Raw genomic sequence first — 18,340 nt, 5'->3', positions numbered from 1 at the left:
AAATTAAAACACATCAAAAGAATATAAATTACAGTATGCTAGGACTGAGAGTTAGGAGATTGGCATTGTGTTCTGTGCACTTTTCTAAATTTAACACAACACAGTCTACTAAACCAGAACAGGCTGCCTGCAGGATGGCAGCTCCAGATCACAATCTTGATAGATTTGGTTACCTAAGCACATCTGGGAATGGTCAGTGAGTAGCAGAAAAACCACACACAAGTGTTCCAGGACATTGCAATGCAGACAGCAGCTTTCCCTTGGAGACTTCTGAACGCGAACGCTGCCCCATCACATTTATTTTATCTCAAAACTGCAGAGAGGAACAGTCAATTGTAAGCAGCTGCTGTCAAAATGCCATCCCCGAGTTTCAGCCAGAGAAACCTCTCTCCATCCCCTCCACAGAATTAGACAACAGAAAAGTAGGAAACTGAGTACGAGCACAAGACAGACAGCATCGTATAGCAAAACATAATATACTGCGGGGACCGTTGCCTGTCTGAGCTGGGCATTTCAGCATGAGGAAGATGGAACTTTGTTCTCCACATTGCTCTGATGCAATCAGTTTTAGATGCCTCAGACACTTGGAAAGTTGAACAATAGTGAATAGCAAACAATTAAGAAAACCAGTAAACGTGAACAATGGACTGAAAAGACCAATTGGAAGAAACACCAAAGTAGTCTGCATCAAGGGCGAGTCCTAAACAAAAGGCAGTGAAAATTCCTGGTAGAGATGAAAGGTCTTTGACCAAGCATAACAATTAAATACAGTGAACAGTAAAAGGGAAACTTAGGGCCTTTTCCTCCTGACTGTTCTCTGATGATTGAAACACCAAACAATCTCCATGAAATTAGTTGGCAAGACTGGCCTCAAATAGCCCACCCTATCAGGAATTGTCAGTATTGCCGGGATGGCTTAGAAGGAATCCTAGTCCTACCTTGGAGAAATACCTGGAAAAAAGGTTTCCAGACCATGGAAGGAAGAGGTTTGTGTCAGGCACATCATCAGAAACCATAAGCATTTGTGAACAACGTCCAGCTTAACCTAATTTGCCCTCTACAACAGTTTCATGTTCCAAATGGGAAAATAAGGAGGTGCCATTCCCACACTGAGGTCTTCTCAGGTCTGTGCCAATATTAGACATGCGACCGAGGGAGACGTTCTGATCCACTTCATTCGCTTCAGTCTGAAACTATTTCTAGTGTAGTCATTTAAGCCAGAGCTCAGAGCACTGCAAAGAAAAGTATCCTTTGAAAACAGAAAAAACTGCCTTCCCCCATTAGCAAATGAACTAATGTGCTTATTTAGGAAGCCAATGGAAATAGTTCATACCCATCATACATCCTCCTTTAATACAGAAAACAACAGTAAGAAATATGTATTTTAAAAACACACACCAGTGACACAAATGAAAAAATTACTAACTGGGCACACAGAAAATAGCTGTCAAATGATTTGACGCAGTTCCCAAAACCTTTACTTTACAAGGAGCATTTATGCAAATTGGAAGATTAAGTGGCTTCTTCCACATGGAAGGCAAAGGGCTGCTGAAAGAGCCATGAAGTCTCCATCACCACAGGTGTCAAGACTCAATTCACCAGGGCTGTGAGCAACCTCATCTGCTAAGACCTGCTTTGAGCTGGACAAGATGACCTCCAGAAGTCCCTCCCAATCTAAGTTATTCTATGATGAGCATACAATGGAAATCACCTGTGCAAGCTGTCTTTAAAACAATTTACCCAGCATACGATAAGCAATTTCAGTCTGTCCTTTGAATCTGAAATTTTGCTCTCCATATTGAATTAAAAACATCTAAATTGACCTCTACAATTTCAGAACAATTTTTACCCATTTTATGCCATATTTTGTGATTTCTGATTAATCACATTTCAGATTTTGTATGGATGTGTTTCACCATAATGTCTTGCACTTTTTGAGGCAGTCATGACCCAGCTGTTATCTACCTGATTACTATGACCATTGCTATTACACAAATTGCTGAAATAAAACAGAAACAAAAGCCCTCAGTTTGTCTGCAGGTATTTCTTTTCGCCTACAATTGGTCCCTCTTTTCACTACTTAAAAGATGACTGTTCTGGGTAGTTAATGAGAGCAAGAGCTCCTTGGTAGTGGGAATCATCTGAAAAGACGCCACAATTATCATTAATCAATGACTGCTGGTGAAAGCGTCAAATGGTCCCTTGCTCGGTGCTTCCCTGGCAGTGCCTGAACACAAATAAAAAGGCCATTCTTCTTCAGAAGTGAGATTACCATGTAGCAGTGCCCACGTTAACACTGCAAACATACAAGATGCTCTGAGGAAGCAAAACAGAAGATATGTTTTATTTTTTAAAAAAGTTTTACTACATCCAAATAACCCATGTTTCTGTTAGACAAATGGAAAAAAGCAGTAAAACAGATAGTAAAAAAGTCCACAATCAGTGTGAAGATCATTAAATACGGCTTTTAGTTGATCTTTTTCGCCACAAAACTATTTTGCAAACAAGAATAAAATTACCACACTGTGGTTGATTTTTCTCTTCTGACTTTAATCCAAGGTTAATACTCTTCTCTGTGGCTTAATACAGACATTTCATTAGGAAAGCATTACTCTGCCGCTAGACTCAAGTTATTGGATTGTTTTGGAAAATATATCAAAAGTACTGTTCGGCATTTCAATTTGATCATAATTAACATGCCAAAGAGGTCTGTCTCATTGTAGGGAAATCAGAAACAAAATCCAATGCTAAATAAATCTCCTATAACTGTAAGCCATTTAGGTCAACAGAGACAAGTAGGATACTGGCTGGCTGTTACCTTCAGCTAGTTTTGTAAGTAGAGAAAGACAATGCTCAGACAACTTTAGAGCATGTGAAACTCAGAAAACTTTAAAGCACGTGCACACAGTCTTAGTGATAACTTTGAGTTTCTTACAAGTTTGCAAGACTGAACTACAGTCAAGTACTGTGCTTTGCAAGAGCACAGCGACTTGCTCTTGGCAATTGCTAATGGCAATTTGCGCCACCAAACAAGTGGATTTCCTGAGTGTTACCTGTGCTCTGCTGCAATGGCAAAATAATCTTAAACACACTTGCCTTTTAATCCACTTATTTAATAGCAGAGGGCAAAGCATCTGGTTGGAAACTCTTAGGACAGTCTTCTCAAACAAATAACTCATTATAGCTCAAGAGAACTAATTAGTGGTCTCTGGCTTTGCGTGACTTGTTCAGCACTTGACTCCTATGTTTCAGTACAATTCTTCAAGTAATCTGTAACGCTAGTTCCTGCAGCTGAAACACAGCTTGGGGAGAGAAAAATTAACGGAAATGATAAGGTTTAAAAAATGTTTTTCAAACCATGGCTTTGAAATCTCCCCATTAGTACAAACTGCTGCAATCCAAGCATTGTGTAACCTTTTCTTTACTCCTATTTTTATACCTTGCTGTGAGAATTGGCTCAATGGGCAATTTCTCATGCTTTCAGGGGACTGGGAACTGAAGGAAACCCTTCTGAACCCACACCCTTCACAAACTGGGATTGAAAAATAGAAAGCTAAGAATGACAGGAAGAAAAAGAAAGTAATAAAGAAAACAGAATGGAAAACAGCCATGAGAACTGAGGAAAGTGTAGTGAAGATTAAAATTCTCACAACAGTTAGTTCACTGCTCCAGAGGAAAGCAGGAAAACGTAGACACTCAAGAGTAAGAACGTACCCTTCCTCCCCCTTTTATGCACTTTAAAATATTACAGGAGTTATACTGAAACCTTCCTCTCGAATTGATTTAAAAAGAAACTATGTGAGTAATTACGGAAACCAGGACGCAGTCCAGCAGATAAAAGCTCATCTATTTTATCAGCCTGTCTATAAAAGCATATTGGTTCCCACCTGCTAAAATGGACACACTTAAAAGACATTTTCCTTGTGTTTTCGTGATCTTTGGGGACCATCCCAGGATCTGCAAACCATATCATGCAGTTACAACCTCGATCAGCATCTTCAGATGGACCGTGTTACTTTAGAAGCTTTTTCCGTAGCTTAAGCCACAATTAAAAGACACGTAAGAGATGGAGTTCCTGGTACCTCTTCACGGGGCTGATCTACTTGCAGTTTTCAGCAGCCCAGGTTTATTCCTCCTAATCCCCTACGTAAAGCCAAGAGGATGAAGAAACAGCTGCAAAGACAAGGGACAAAGGGAAGGGAAAAGATCTGTGATGAAAAAAGACTGAAATAAGAAATTTCCAGAGAAGCAGAGGAAGTTGCCTGCTGGAAATGGTTTGCCACCCAAAGACTGACTCCAGTCGCACCAGGCTACTGGAGAAATCTGACAGGGGCATAAAACATAAAGCCTTTACCCAGACACAGGTTGACTTCAAAAACAGCATAAAAATGGAAAAATGATGAGGTCCAAACTTCAGATTCCTCTCTGACCCTGCCCCCAAAATGCTCCAAACTATGCAATTTTGCTCACTGCGGTGAGGTACCCAACACACCCACCGCTAAACCCAAACTCTGCTTCATTCTCACTCTTGCCAATACAGCATCGATCTGCACATTGCAATTATTTCTTAGGAAGGTCCCACTGACTTTGGAAGGATTTTGTCACACGGTCAGAGATGACTGTGAGAAGGGTCCAGAGACTCAGTCCTTCAGTAGAATTTTACCTGCTTTGCCCAGCATCGGATCAGCACGTGGCGTGTTGCTGCCGGGCAGCTCTGTGACATGGACAAACCAGTCAAGAGAGCAACAAGCCAGCTGACGGCTTTCAGCAGTCGTGGCAAGCGGAAAAAGCCAAAACTCTCCGAAATCTTCAGTAATATTACACGACGGGGATAGGTTTTTTTGGGCAGATCTGTACATTTCAAGTACATCCTAAAATATTAAAATAGCTATTTTCAATGTTAGTAGGATACCGTGTCACCAGGTCTATTTTGCAGATGGATGGCATTCCCAATTAATGCTTTTAATAAGCAATATTTATACTCACTTTTACACGGAATGCATTTCCTGCATTTGCCTTTGACCCAGCCACTGTGAGAAAGTAACAGGTGTAATGCTTCTTACCAAGACCTTAAGGAAATACCACAAAACCCACTTTCAAAGCAAGGTACTTGTGAGCTTCTCACAAGAAACACTGCCCGCAGGATGTGTTACCTGGCGTTAGCACTTACCAAGAACATCCACAAATAAATAGTATTTGTGGAAAAAAAGCTGAATAATTCAGACAAATTCAGAAGGGTTAGACAGCTGCAATTTGATACAATAGTGCATTGATACAGCATACTTTCAGTCCAAATATGGCAATATAGTGCAATTCTAAAAATAAAAGTGAATCCCTTGTGATATCCAGCCCTTTTGCTGTGTTCGTTTCCTTTTAGGGCTCAAGTTTCCCACAGGAAAATTAGAGAGAGGAGTTTGCCTACAGTGCCCTACATCATGTACGGATAAAGCATAAACACAAAACGCGTGCTGGAAGGTTTTCCTGCTCTTGGCGATTAGGTACAAGCCAGACTATTTAGAGCAACCAAGGTAAGAGGAAAAAGCCCCACCCGCTCGCAAACGAACACACCTTTATCAGCACAGTTACATAAAAGTCATCCGAGACAAGACGTGAAAACATGTGACGTATCATTTATTTCTTAAATGTATTTATGATCCATTCAGACCTTTCAAATAAAGTGTACAAGTGCATTTCAGAATAAAAAACTACACTCTTCACACGGCTCTGTAGAACACTACATTTCATCAAGAAACTTGAAGCAAAAACTTCCTATTAAACCACCCATGCATCCTTTGGCTACAATAATATCACTGATCAACAAGTACTGCTATTCAATTCTCAGTTTCCCTTTAAAGAGAAGGAGCATCCTAAAATACGCAACCCCTTCCAGAGACCTCTCTTTAAAGAGAGAATATTAAATAAATTAGCTAGGCTTTTAGGCAAAACAGTAAGGCTACTTAGTACTGTCGATGCATGATCCATATATTTGGAGAACAGGCAATCCTAGGCTATGTGAAATGCGTCAACAGCCCTTGAAATTTTAGTAGTATCAAGATTACATCAATCCAGAACAAATGGCAGACAAAAATGTAACCAGTGGAACAATCGCTGAAAAATGTGCAGTTTCTCTTAGGATGGGAAGTGCTGATAACAGATTCAGAAAAGTGTTTATAAAATTCGCTAAGAACCACATTGACATTCTTAAAATTACATATTTTACAAAGCCCTAAACTGTGTGACTGTGCAATTACTGCTGTGACAATTGCTTGTTTGAAATACATATATACACATACACAAATATATATGTAAAATACATACATATATGTATTTTAAAACAACTACTTTAACATGGCAGTAATTGTACAGTCACACAGTACACATACGTATATATGTATGTACATCTACAGCAAAAAGGAAACAAGCCAAGAGATGTACAACACAGCTGGGGTACAGATCATCTCAAAGGGAATAATACATTTCTTAGAGTTTTAATAACTCATAGCAAAATCACCTCTTGGAAATAATTATGCAAAGATTTAGAATCAGATATTTACATGCTTCCGATTTATCTAGTTCCATTTAATATTTAAAAATATGCAAGTATTATTTTAAATCAGTAACATTTGTCATTTTTGGCTCAACTGTAGTTTTTCTTATTATTAGTGTTAGTTGAAAAATCAGCTACAGAAATGTCTCTTAAAATGACAGGGTGGAAGTACCCCTCTCCCCTGTATTTTAACAATTCTGAGTTGGCACGAAATAGGTAATTCTGGAGCCACAACAATAACTCTCCCTCAGCTGCCTGGCATATCGAATCCCCACCGTCAGCATCCCCCACCCTCGCAGAGTGGAGAAGCACCGTGGAGCCGGACTGACGCCCTGGTCCCCCCCGCTGCCTCAGAACCAAACCCAGCATTACGCAGCCTTAAGGGTGGGATCGGCTGTAATTCACCTCTTTGCTTTGCTAATCCGCTTTGGTGGATTATTTTCCCGCAGTTCTTCACAGCAGGGGGTTTCACACTCACACCTCTTTCTCATCTCTTAATATGAAACAATTTCCAGCATTAAATGGTGCCCAAAGTTCTTACAAACACACACATCCACATTCTTACCTCTGATTTTGTCTATTCTTGGCCTTTACATTGACATGGGAAAAAACTACCAGTTGTATCACTACTCATGTAAGGAGCTGGACTGTCTCCCACACAAAACTCCTCGTAGCGACCCTCTGACAAATGCTAAATCTCCACAGAATACACTGAAATAATCCCACCAGTGGCTTCTGCTGTCCCTGTTACTGTGGAGGCGCAAGGAAACAGGTGGGACGCAAGGGAAAACAAGCATCCTTTCCAGTGAGATCGCTCCACTCCGTTTCCTTCAGCAAAGCAACCTAAAAGCACATGCACGCGTAGCCTCCCATGCTTGCAGTTTAATTGTAAACAGCATGTGGGAAAAGAAAAACCCCAAACAATTAAAAAAGGTACTAATACAATTCTGAAATCCCTGAAGAAACGACATACCCACGAGTATTAAGAACAGTAAAAAAGCTCATCATTAGCAATTGCAAACTCGTTTCCATCCTGTTGCATTCATTAGAGGAATACAAAATTGAATCTAGTGTTTACATGCTAGAACGTAACTAGAATGCTACAACAGAAACTAGATTTCAAAGGTTACATATGGAGAGAAATTTATCAGCATAGGAACTTGCAAAACACTGTGCTGTACAGCATTTCTGAAGACATAAGTCTGTGAAGACAATATATGCGATTGCAAATCCTTTCAGACAGCTGAAAAGGGTGGCTGGAGGTAATGCTGCTTCCTCTGAGCTGAAAGGATTAACTGCACCATTATTTTTAGTAGGTTTTAATGACAACAATTTAACCTCAAGAAATACCTAACCCCTCAAAAACCGAGGTGATCAGAAACACACGGGTACCTTACAGCCCTCAGGGTTTTATTTCTTTGTACACTAAACATCAATTCTTTTGACAGTATCTACAGAAAATGTTTTAAAAAATGTTTTTATGAAATACTTTTAATACTCAGTAATGCTAATATTTAAAAATACTTCACAGTGTGGTACTAATGTAACTTCATAAAACGAGCAACTTGAGTTTAGCTAAAGCTCAAAGCCTTACATTATATTAAAATAGTCCAAAGATTTCACACACACACACACACAAAATCACTAGCACTATAAATATACCTAAGCCACTTTAGTGCAAAGTCTGTTTTTTGCTTCCCCTGACAAATCCCTCTATATTCCTGCCAGCATATTAAAACGTCATCCTTTACTAATCTAATTATTGATTTTCAAGGATTCATTTACAGTTGAAATCCCAGAAGAACTTTTTTCAATTTACCATAAAAGTAATGACTTGGTTTATTAAGCATTTGATTGCTTGGATCACGTGATCTTTCTGACATTTAGGAATGACTGGCGTATGCACAGCAAGACTGGAGTTCATCTTTACAAGGAGTTACTTGGATTTATTTAACTTTTTAATTCAAGGATCTCCAGTAATGATCACCAGAGAGAAGCCAAAGCTTTGAATTACAAAATTGCTATCCTCATTTTACAAATCGATAAAAAGAAGGAAGCTGGAAGAAGAAGTTGGGACCCATGTCCCCGCTCCAGCCACCCGGCGCTGCCCGGGCGCAGCACCGCTCCGCACACGCACCCATTGCGAACTTCAAAACATGTTTGTCTCTCTCAACCCACATTCTAAATATAACCTAATGCAATGTGCACCCACTCAGCATTTCTAAAAACTTCTTGGCAAATAAAGACAAGTTATCACCACCCCGTGCCCAGGTAACAGCCCCGCCGTGGCCTCCCAGTCCCTGCCCGGGGCAGAGCCTGCGCCTCCTCTGATCCGCCCAGCGCCCGCCTCGCTCCCCAGCGTCTTCCGGACAAATCCAAGATGACTTTGACAACTCCTGTTTCTCAATTGAAGTAACCACAAAATCCCTAGCTAGAGAATCAGTTTTGGCTGGACAGGTTGCTGCAGAGGCTGTGAACAGCCAACCTGGATCAGGATACAGGAACATAACTTACGTTAACATTTTCATTAAGTGCTAAAGCTCAAGAGATGCAAATACGATATGGGTGAAATCTGCAAACACTTCCATTGGCAACCACGACTAAATGCATGTAGAGCAGACACAGACTATGGCTTGTTTTAAACTCTGCAACGGGAATAAAAATGGGAAGGTGACAGAAGTCAATACCAAGCAGAACCACCAGCCAAGCCGCCTGCATAAGTGAAACATTTCACCTGTCTAGAAAACCTTGTGTCATAGAAAAAAACCTGAAAAGCTGACTAAAATTATATCACATCAGATTATTTCCCTACTGCTAGAACACCCCAGATATCAAACTACAGATTGGAATGATCCCATTTTACCTGAACTGAAAGGGAGGGGCTGGATGGCCACTCCAGGTCTGGAGGGAATCCCTTCGCTGCGGAGCCCCGCGGCTCCGACGAGCTGCCTCTGGAGCACAGCGAAGTAGGAGCAAGAAAGTTAAACTCCATCTTTTAAAAAAATGTACTGTAAAGGATATGACCCAAATTAAATACTCCATTGTTTTGACAGAACTGCAATTTACATCCTACCATCAGCGCAGGCACAGCTGTCCAGCAGGTTTCCTTCGTTTGTTTCCACTTGCCACAACTTTCAGTTTCCTTCTCTAAATACAACTGCATCTGGTTTTACACAGACTGAATGTTAATTTTGAAGAGCTCTCCTCTTCCAAAAACATTTTACACACATAATTTTAGTATTAAATTGTCTGCCTGTGCTTATCTGCAGAAAATGCCTTTCAAAGCGGTACCTCTGTACAACCACGTGCTTTGCCAACTGCAGATAGTGGTGGCAGTGAGGTAAAATTCAACTTTATCTTCAGTGACACCACGGAAAGAATGTGTTGTCGTATTCTGCAAAGTCATAGCAGGGAAGAAAAAGATTTCTAAAGTAAACAACAAATAAGGACCAGGTCAGGCAAATGTTTCATCAGGTGCTTCGAGTACACAGAACCAAAAACATCTCAGTTCAAAAAACAACAAAGGCCCTCCAAAACCTCTGCCTCCTCTTATTAAATTAAAATTACCTACCGTAGATGAATCAAGTAATTGGAAGAATTTTAAATGGGCTTTTTGTTTGTAATGTCTCAAGGTAGACTCCTATGCTCAGATATTAGGTCCTAAGAAATACGGTTTTTAAAGCACCGACCTGAATTAGAAGTTCTGTCACCTTCCAACCCTGATGTGGCGTGAGGTAACACCAGAACGTTTCAGACTTCCTGACTCATGAGGCTCCAGTACATCTGTTACCATCACAGCGGTTGGAAACACCACAATAAACACCGAAAAAGCTGCTTATTAACTTTGCGTACTGAATGTTTCCATCTCACATCACATATATGCCTTGGAAGTGTCTTTTGCAGAACAGAAACTGCTGCAATTTAGCACTTCTTACAGGTAAAACCTTCCTATGAGCAGGAATGGGACAATGCCATAGAGACGCAGAGCGAGACTGAAATTTGGAAACTCTCATTCAAGTCTCTGCTGTAAGGAAATGTCTTCAAACAACCTCCTGCTACTCGAGATTCTCTGCGCCCTGGTACTTTGCACCACTTTCTTCTTGTCAAAGATTTGTGACAAATATTCACGATTGCCCCGTGGCACCCTGACACTGAGCCATGTCCGAATTCCAACCAGTGGAAACAAATTTCTGAGCAATAAGAAGCTTAAAAACAAGTACAAAATCCCTAATAGCAAATAAAGACTGTAAAAACTAGTAACATTTAGTTAAAAAAAACCCCACAACCTAACAGCAAAACTTTTGTTTCACACAAAAGATAGCCGTTGAATTAAGAAATGCTGTCACTTGATTAGAGATTTTGAAAAAATAGCATTTCACAGATTTTCTGCCAACCTATTTGAAAAATGACAACATAGTCACAACGAACTTCCAGTAAACTTAAAAAAAAATAAAAATCAAGAGTTCTAGATGAAGCAAATTACCACTTTCTGAGAAGCTGCGCGTATAGAAATCCTTCCCACAGTACTAAAAAAATGCCACTGAATTGCATCCTGCAAATTGAACCTTCCAGCAGCTTAATTTGAAAGTGAAGCAGATAACCCTAATAAAAAAAAAAAATAAAAAAATTATAGTCTGAGATGGAACTTCAAAATTAGCTCACTTAATCATACCACAACACAATTTTTAGGAAGATGTAATTTGATTTCTGTATGCTACTTGGTGTGGCATTCATCTGTGCAATGCTCTTGATACCAATTTCTAAAGCACCGGGAAGACTCAGATACAAATAAAGCCAAAAAAAAGATTAGTTTTGTACGTACAATGACGAAAGTGATCCAACTGGAAAGTTTGCTGCCTAATAATTCATAGCACAGACTGTGATGAAGAGGGCTACTGGTGCCCCATGTTAACTGTATGCCAAAGGATGTTAAATGGACTGCTGAGCAAACAAGGTAATATATTTCACAATTATTTCTTCCACAGTTGGCACAGTGAACAAGACTCACCCCCATGCAATTTCACTGAAGACAACAGACTCAAATGTTATGAATATTTAAAAGATCTAATCACATACAAACCTAGATCAACATTAAATTACTTAAGGGAAAAACAAAGTAACTTAATTTTTTAAAAAATCAATAAGTTAACACAGACAAAACCAGAAATATTTTACACTACAACTCATCTACTGAGGCAACATTTAAAAGTGTCTGTAAAAACACCGGATGAAACTTGGAACGCATCAATCGGCTGCAGCTCCTCTCCATCCTCATCTCCTGGAGACTTCCAGGTTCTGATTTTCACCTCTCACAGGAATCACCGGAGCTGATGAAGACTTTGAGATGAGTAAGGCCACTGAACACGAGCCTGGCTGTTAGCAGTGTTACAGCTGAATCTTTCCATATTCTCAAAAACTAGCATGCCAGGCTCCTAGGTAAACCCTCTAGTCAAGACATGGAAGGAAAAAAAAAAAACCACAAACAAAAAACAACCAAACAAAAAAAAAAGCAATGATCTTTGTTCTCCAGCTTCCACTTAAACCTGAAACTGCCATTTTTAGGGTTTTAGGCCCTAGCAGATTATTTTCTTCTACTAAATTTAATCAAATGCTATTTCAATGATAGACTGCATCATTTTAAAGACTTGGAAATGTTAGATAAGGTGAGGAGTCAGAGAAAAGCTATTGGGAGTTTACCTGAGAGGCTGTTCCAAAAATACCACGCACACACGCTTTGATATTAGTCACTAAAGCCCTTAAATTGTTCCCCAAAGCCCACCTTTGCCATAATACCTACAAACCACTTGAGAACAATTAGCCAGCTGATGTGCTGTGAGCTTATTATACCATTTATAAATGACTCACTACACCCTTACACCTGCTCCCCCCACGGCTGTCTGTGTCTACCCAAAATTCAGACTGCAAGAATCTGCAGAACAAATCTCCGCTGCCATGGCTGTGGAAGGATCACCGCCTAAGTGCCCACTCCAGACACCCTCTCATTGCAAAAGACAACAAGAAATGCCGTCGTGAAGGCAGCAGGGTTTAGACAACCTTTGTTCTTAAAATTTCAGGTGAACTAAAGAGGAGGATTATCTTGAGAGCTTTGGACTATGGATGAAATACGTTGAAAGCAGACCAAGATATGACTTAAATGCGCTTTGTAACAGGCTGCTCAAAGCAAAACCAGGCAGCAATAGCAGGGTTCTGCCCCCCCCTCCCCAGAACAGGTACACTCATACCCGTAAGGGGAACTCGCATCTATCAGCAAGAAGTGCTGACAAGTACATGCCAGGAGAGCTTCATCCTGCTGCTCTCTCTTCCCTGTTTCCTCACAAGACTGTGCTGGAGTAAGGGTGGGTGGGCAGCGAGCAGGATGGTCTGTAGCAATCGCAGCGTGCGACAGGACAGAGACACAAACTGTTATCCTCCAGGGCAAAGCAGGGAAGACGAGAGGTCGGGGCTCAGAGCAGACCAGAGAGGAGGGTGCGTGTATGCTCACGAGGGACGGGGCAGAGTACTAAAAAGAGGATGATTTTGATCTGTAACAGCAGCAGACCTGAAACCATTTAACAAAAAATACAGAGTCTTCCCTTTGGCCAGGATAATTACCCCAATCCTATAAGAATCAAATTACTTTTCCCTAATATTTTTCCATTCCCACTATGACTAAGAGCCCACACCAGCCGTACACGTGTGCTGACACAACTCCCCAGGTTCTCTGCAGTGGAAGCACAAGGAAGGCAGCGACCCACGGCCGGTCCCACTGGGCAAAACCTGCTCTCAGAGCAGAGCTGTGGCGGGGGGACACCCCTGTACCGGGGACAGGGTGGGATAAGACGATGCAGACTGTAATCCATTATTACAGGAATACTTGGTTCACTTTCATTTTCCAATATGGCATCAGCAAAAAGACAAGGATATTCCTTAGGAAAACTAATCAATTTGAGGGTCATACTGCCTTCTTAGCAGCATTACAGTACTCAAAAATATTTCATCTAAGCTGGCTTGAAAAAGCTGTGGTCAATGAGATTTTGTTTCTCAGATGCTGACTTTGTTTGACCAGTTAGATATGCGTTTGCCAACAAGATTTAGCTCCTGCTATATTCGAACCATCTTTAATCCCACAAAGGCTAAAGAAAAATGTCTCTCATTTAGCTCTGCGCACTTATGAATAACTCAAATACTACAGTTAAATTTACAACATAGTTCCCTTAGCTGTTTAGAAGACAATTGTTTTCTTTCCTTTCCCCTTAAGTTCTAGTATGTAAAATATCAGAAGAATTTAGATTAAAAAAAAATAAAAAATAAAGAGGGACATGTTATTTTTAAAGTTGTTCTTGAGAAAATTTCCACATACAAAACCGTGGCATTTCTCCACTGTTTTGAGAATAATTTTCACATGTTGGCATCATCCTCGAGTGGCTGCCACAACTCTGGTATCATAAAGCGACATGTATTTTCTCTTAGCTTATCAAAACACATTTTATTTAACTGCTAAATTTGGTCTGATCCAAGTTTTTCTTCTTACTTCACAACAAACAGGAAAATGCAGATGCCGTACTCTGATCACACACATGCATCCTACCAGAGAAACGGGGCACGGAAGCCAGATCAGTCCTCCTAAGCGTATGACTGTTCAGATCACATCGCTGCACTCATGGCTCAGTAAGACTTTAGGTTCACACTGAAATGTTCACATTGTTCACTACTGTTCTAGAAGTCCTCTCTAGGTAGCACTGAAAAACAAATTTTTGGCCCCTTCTGTTACGATGCTGGAACATTGTGTCAATATACTTTGGCATATATTAAAAAATCCCTGTAATATACCATATACTGTGACATTTCCACTTCAGATCTATCATTTGCATGTGAAGCACGAATCTCGAAAGAACCTAGTAAAGCTGTAAGAAAGACTACATTTTGCCGAAGCTCTCAGACACCCACTCCATTCAGTCACACCAGCTGGAGAGGTAAGTGTCAAGATACAGCTTTATTCTTAAAAATGAATATGGAGGTGAAACTCCACAGCCTCCTCCACAGAAATAATTTTTTAAAGTGAAATCACAATGATATGTGCTCCTGATTCTTCTATGTCAGCAGCATTTCTCAGAAACCTTTTTGCAAATCTGGACATCTTAAAATCATATTTAACTTATTTTGCAATTTACAGAATTGTCCCTGCACTTCCCAGTCCAGCTGACAGGCGTCTTAGACGTGACATCCATTGGAAGATCTTTTGCTCCTAGAGGTAGAGGAGTCCTTAGCTACCCTCTGTCTAGCGCAGGAGGCACAAATAGCCCCCGAGAGACGCTTAAGCCCCTTCTGAAAGACACTGTTGGAGAGACTGTAAATGACACAGTTGCAGAAACTGTTGCTAATGGCAAGCCAAGTGGTCAAGAAGGATGCAACGCGGTTACTATAGACATTGGAGCTCTCCAGCAGAAAATAGATGATGTAGGGCAACCAGAGGATGTAGAAGACACTGGTGATGCGGAAAAGAACCATGGCATAGCGCTTGTCGGGGCAGGGCTGCGCCTCCCCAGCCTCCCCATCCTGAGAGCTGAAGCGCACTCGCCTCTCGTTGATCTCCTTGGTGTGCTGCTGGCAGATGCGGAAGATGTTGAAGTAAGTGAAGCAGACGATGAAAGCAGCCGGGGCGTAGAGCATCACCACAATGAAGAGGGTAAAATAGGGATCGGTGTTCCAGGAATTGGCACACCACTGAAACACATCCCCATGATATCCAGGCTTTCCCCAGTGAAAGGAGGGTAAGAAGACCAGGCAGGAGTACAGCCAAATGATCAGTATGCAGATTCGAAGTCTCCATGGGGTAACCAGCGTGTTGTAGGTAAGCGGCTTTGTGATGGCAATGTATCTGTCAATACTAATGCAAGCCAAAGAGGCCATGGAGACACTCTTCAGCACTGATACCACATACCCAAAGATTTGGCAAACCAAGGACTCACTTAAAACAATAGGGTAGTGCAGCAGAGACAAAGAAGGCACCAGACAGCTCACGCCCACCAGGAGGTCAGCATACGCCATGGTCTGGATGAAGTAGCTGGTGGTGTGGTGGTTCAGCAGAGGTGCACAGTGAAAGACAAATATCACAATAATGTTGCCTGAAATAATCAGCACCATGAGGAACACAATAATAACCACTTCCAGGAGGCAAAAATTGATGGTCTCCAAATAGCTAATGGCCAGGAGGCAGAAGGGCCGGCCACTCTGGTTGCCAACCAAAGAGGAGTTCATCTTGAGCACTGCAGTGATCTCTTTACTTCATGCTCCTGCCTGCTGCCTGCAGCCACTCCAAGCAGCTGCTGTCATTGCGGCTGGTGCTGTGTGTATGTAGCAATGTCAAAACCGGAGCTCCAGTCCCCAGGGCTGCTCCAGATGCTGCTGCTGTGCATTGTCTGCAGCACAATTCCCCTTTAAATCCGGCTCCCTGCCGCTGCTGGTGCACCGGGACCCAGCAGCAGTCATGTCAGCAACTTCACACACACACACGGGAGAGGGCTGATTTTAAAGCCCTCCTGCGTGGGCAGCCTCGCCGAGGAGGGACGAGGGCTTGGGGGAAGAGGGAGAAGGAGCCTTCACCGAGTCAGGACGAGAGTCCTCCCAAAGGCTGACAGGAGAGAAGGGGAAAGTGTTTTACAGAGCCGCCTCTCCCCCCGCGCTCCCTGCCACCTCCATCACCACCCCTCCTTCCCCACGCCCTGCTACGGCGCTTCCCCGCCGCCGGGCTCCCCCCGGTCCTTCCCCACGCCGGGCAGCGGCCGGAGGGCAGCGCGGCCGGGCTCCGGGGCCAGGCAGCCTCCCGGCAATTCCTGCCGCCGGCCATCCATCCACCCATCCATCCACCCATCCACCCACCCAGGCGGAGGGATGCGCGGCGGGGAGGATGGGGGCGTCCAGCCCTTCTCTCCTGGCTCCATTTTGCACGACGCTTTTGTTCGCCGCCTCTCCCGGACCGCGCCGCTCCGGCCCCCGCCGCCGCCCCCGCGGCGCGCAACCCTGCCCCGCCGCCCCGGCCCCTACCTGCCGCAGGGGAACAAAAGCCCCGGAGCATCCTCGGCCGAGCGCCGGCACCGTGTGCTCCGGCCGCGGCGATGCGGAGCCGGGGGGAGGGGACGGCGGGAGGAAGGGGAGGGAGGCGGGCAGGAGCGCGGAGGAGGGCGCGGCGCCGGCGGGGACCGGCGGGGAGCGGGGCCGCAGCCCCCCGGCCCGCCGCGGGTGGGGAGGGGGAGCCCGGCAGCGGCGGCCGCAGCCTCGGAAATAGGGGTTTCCCCCTCACAAAAGGCCGATGCGACGAGTGGCCGATGGCGGTAGGTGCCTCACCCGGCGCGACCCCGCAGCCTCCGCGGACAGCGGCGGGTCCCCGGCGGACAGAGGGTGCCTCTGCCCCCGCACAGCCCGGTCTGCGGACAGACACACACCCACGCCCTGCTCCGACCGACGGACGGACAGACAGACACCCACCACACCCCCCTGCGCCTCCTCTCTGCACCGCACACCACAGCTGTCCAAGCGAGAATGGGAATTCAAACGTTTAATCAGAATTTAAGGCTTTTCCATCCCAGCCCTTTTGGGCAAACACTGGAAATAAACGTGTCTTTCCCCAGTGTGGTTTGTGTTGCTTAGGAGACACTTGAAACCAAGGGCAAAGCCGAGAACCGCGTCCCACCAGTAGTCCAGATGTTGCCCCAGGTAGGCAAGCATCTCCTGCACACAGACAGAAAAACTGCAAAGGCGTCACTATCACTGACAATCCCAAAAACAACCTACACCAAATGAGACAAACTAGAAAACCCGATGACATTCCAGAGAACAAACATGCAAGAGATCCACAACACAGCACTTAAACTTGTATTCACACCATAAGCTAATACCATCACGCGTATTTACCCAGAAAAACCTCTTGGATGCATACAAGGCAGAGATGTCATCACAGGATACTTGTATCTTGCTGTTTGTCTGGAGTGTTTTACTCACTTGATGTGCCGGAAAACACGTTCCATGGTATGTGGAAGCTCGTTCTCCGACCCGGATACCAAACTGCTCCCCTGGCACGACTTAGGGCTGTCCCAGCGCTACGGGAATTGGTCTTTGAACTGACCAAACCAGTAAGAAGAGACTGGAGCAAGGCAACAATTAAAGTCCTTTTGTCAAAAAAGAAAGCGTGCCACTAGCCCCCTCACGAGCGTAAGCTCACACACTGAATTCAACCGAAACCACCAAACCCACGGTTTCAGTTAACCTAAGCTAAATGTCTGTTATTCTGTGGGATACCTGATGGAAAATGAATTGCAGCCAAAGGGACAGATCTCAAAGCAATCACACACTGCAGTGCTCGGGATTTTAGCTGACTTGGAAGTAGGAAAAAAACCCCATTTTACTATACACTTGTATTGGTCAAAAATCTGTGCTAGACAACAGCATGACTTGGCAGAATTTTAGTTAGTCTTGTGCAAAAGCCTGAAAACAAAAACTTGTTTTTTCGCTCTATCTTTACCCCAAAAAAGATCCCTTTAGTATTGTCCTTCATTTTTGTTATAATTTATGACATTTGTACTCATGGTAATTGAAGAACTGTAGCTAGGAAACATAAACTTTGAATTAAATTTAGGCAAGGGTATTGTAGTTATACAAAAAACAAGCTATGATTGAATTACTGCTGGAGAAATGATCTCCTGTCTTTCCAAAGCAGAGAATGATTTACATACCAATTGATTCAAATAGTATTTCTAGATCCTTAGGCATGAATAGACACATTATAAACATCCTTAA

At 43.1% G+C, this 18,340-nt stretch overlaps 2 protein-coding genes across 4 annotated transcripts in view; both read right to left on the bottom strand.

Annotated features, from left to right (window-relative positions):
• The window catches only part of RABGAP1 (RAB GTPase activating protein 1), a 74,275-nt gene that overhangs the window by 19,514 nt on the left and 36,421 nt on the right, over positions 1-18,340 (bottom strand). The gene's annotated exons all lie outside the window — the stretch shown is intronic.
• Positions 14,293-16,681, bottom strand: GPR21 (G protein-coupled receptor 21). The gene is made up of 2 exons (XM_054220458.1): positions 16,592-16,681; positions 14,293-16,178 (listed from the first exon to the last, which is right to left on the bottom strand). The coding sequence occupies exon 2, from the start codon at positions 15,803-15,805 to the stop codon at positions 14,759-14,761; it is 1,047 nt and encodes a 348-aa protein (XP_054076433.1). The 5' UTR covers positions 15,806-16,178; positions 16,592-16,681; the 3' UTR covers positions 14,293-14,758.

The sequence above is a fragment of the Rissa tridactyla genome, chromosome 14, assembly GCF_028500815.1.
Source record: "Rissa tridactyla isolate bRisTri1 chromosome 14, bRisTri1.patW.cur.20221130, whole genome shotgun sequence".
Taxonomy (NCBI): Eukaryota; Metazoa; Chordata; class Aves; order Charadriiformes; family Laridae; genus Rissa; species Rissa tridactyla.
The sequence above is the reverse complement of the archived record's forward strand: the minus strand, read 5'-3'. Positions and strand labels throughout refer to the sequence as shown.